Raw genomic sequence first — 1,064 nt, 5'->3', positions numbered from 1 at the left:
TCTCTTTTTGTCGTCGCTTCTTCTTGGGCAGCTCCAGCCAGCGGTCGAGCAGCATTGCCGACGAGGCTTCGTCAGCCTCCTCTCGGCCCTCGCACAGGGAGCGGAGGTGGTGCGGGAAGGCCACCTTCTTCAGGTCGCTCAAGGAAAGCCTCTCCTTGCGCAGGTTTTCCAAACACTGGACGATAGCATGCGACACTTCGTCTTGCCTGTATACCATGACGGTGAGGAAACGCGTTACTGGCAGGACGAGCCGCGGTGAGGGGTCAACGCACGATCGCTTGATATTCCACCGGGCACCCAGCAGCCGATGACCATAAGGGAGCTGCAGCTTCATGATGTTGCGCTCTCCAAGAATCGTGCTTGACGACCGGCCACCGATGCGCACGACGTCCTTCTCGAACTTGTAGATTCCCTCCAAGAACTGCTGGGCGCAAGGCAAGTGATTAGCTCCATCGATCTATCAGGCCGCAGCGGCCAAACCACAGAGTACTGACCTGATCGAGAGCATGATTGGTGTAGCACACGCATAGGATTGGCGGTGCCGTGCGCTGCCTGGTTTGCAGCAGCAAGCGCGCGATCTTGAGACCCACAAAGGTCTTGTGGATGGCCCGGGCCATCAAAGTAGTAGGACTCGTCAGCGCATTTGCACACAAAAGCCACGGACACGGTGAGTACCTTGCCGGTGCCTGGCGGCCCTTGGATCAGGGCCAGCTCGTTGGTCAGCGCCTGTCGCACGGCCTGGAGCTGGCTTTCGTTCAGCCCAGAATCGAAGGTCGGCCAGGGCTGCAGCACCGGCCAGCTGTTGGCCGGGTTACGGGCCGGGAGCGGGTCGCCCCGATCCTGCCGCCGGCCGGCCGGGAGCTGCTTCGGAGGCGGGGGCTCGACGTAGCCTCGCTTGAGGAGTGAAAAGTCGAGCGTACTCTCTGCTCTCCCAGCATTACTTTAGCGTCGAGATCACACCACGCCAATAATAAAGAACTAATAATATCTGGTACCCTGGTCGAAGTAGTACGGAGGCCTGATCTCGTTGGAGAGGCGGAGCAGATAGCGCTGAAACGGAAGCG

The 1,064-nt window shown here is 59.7% G+C and overlaps 1 protein-coding gene across 1 annotated transcript; it reads right to left on the bottom strand.

Annotated features, from left to right (window-relative positions):
• Window positions 1–71: 71 nt before the first annotated feature.
• ACA1_233300 (DNAbinding protein smubp-2, putative) lies at window positions 72–921 on the bottom strand (the record flags this gene model as incomplete). Its single annotated transcript, XM_004340958.1, is given in 4 exon segments — window positions 72–81; window positions 96–421; window positions 495–596; window positions 676–921. Coding segments are annotated over 4 exon segments (684 nt in total), but the record flags the coding sequence as incomplete, so codon positions are not given.
• Window positions 922–1,064: the final 143 nt, after the last annotated feature.

Source organism: Acanthamoeba castellanii, assembly GCF_000313135.1.
Source record: "Acanthamoeba castellanii str. Neff unplaced genomic scaffold scf7180000084762, whole genome shotgun sequence".
NCBI lineage: Eukaryota > Discosea > Longamoebia > Acanthamoebidae > Acanthamoeba > Acanthamoeba castellanii.
Note: the sequence above shows the minus strand (reverse complement) of the source record. Positions and strands in the feature narration are given on the sequence as shown.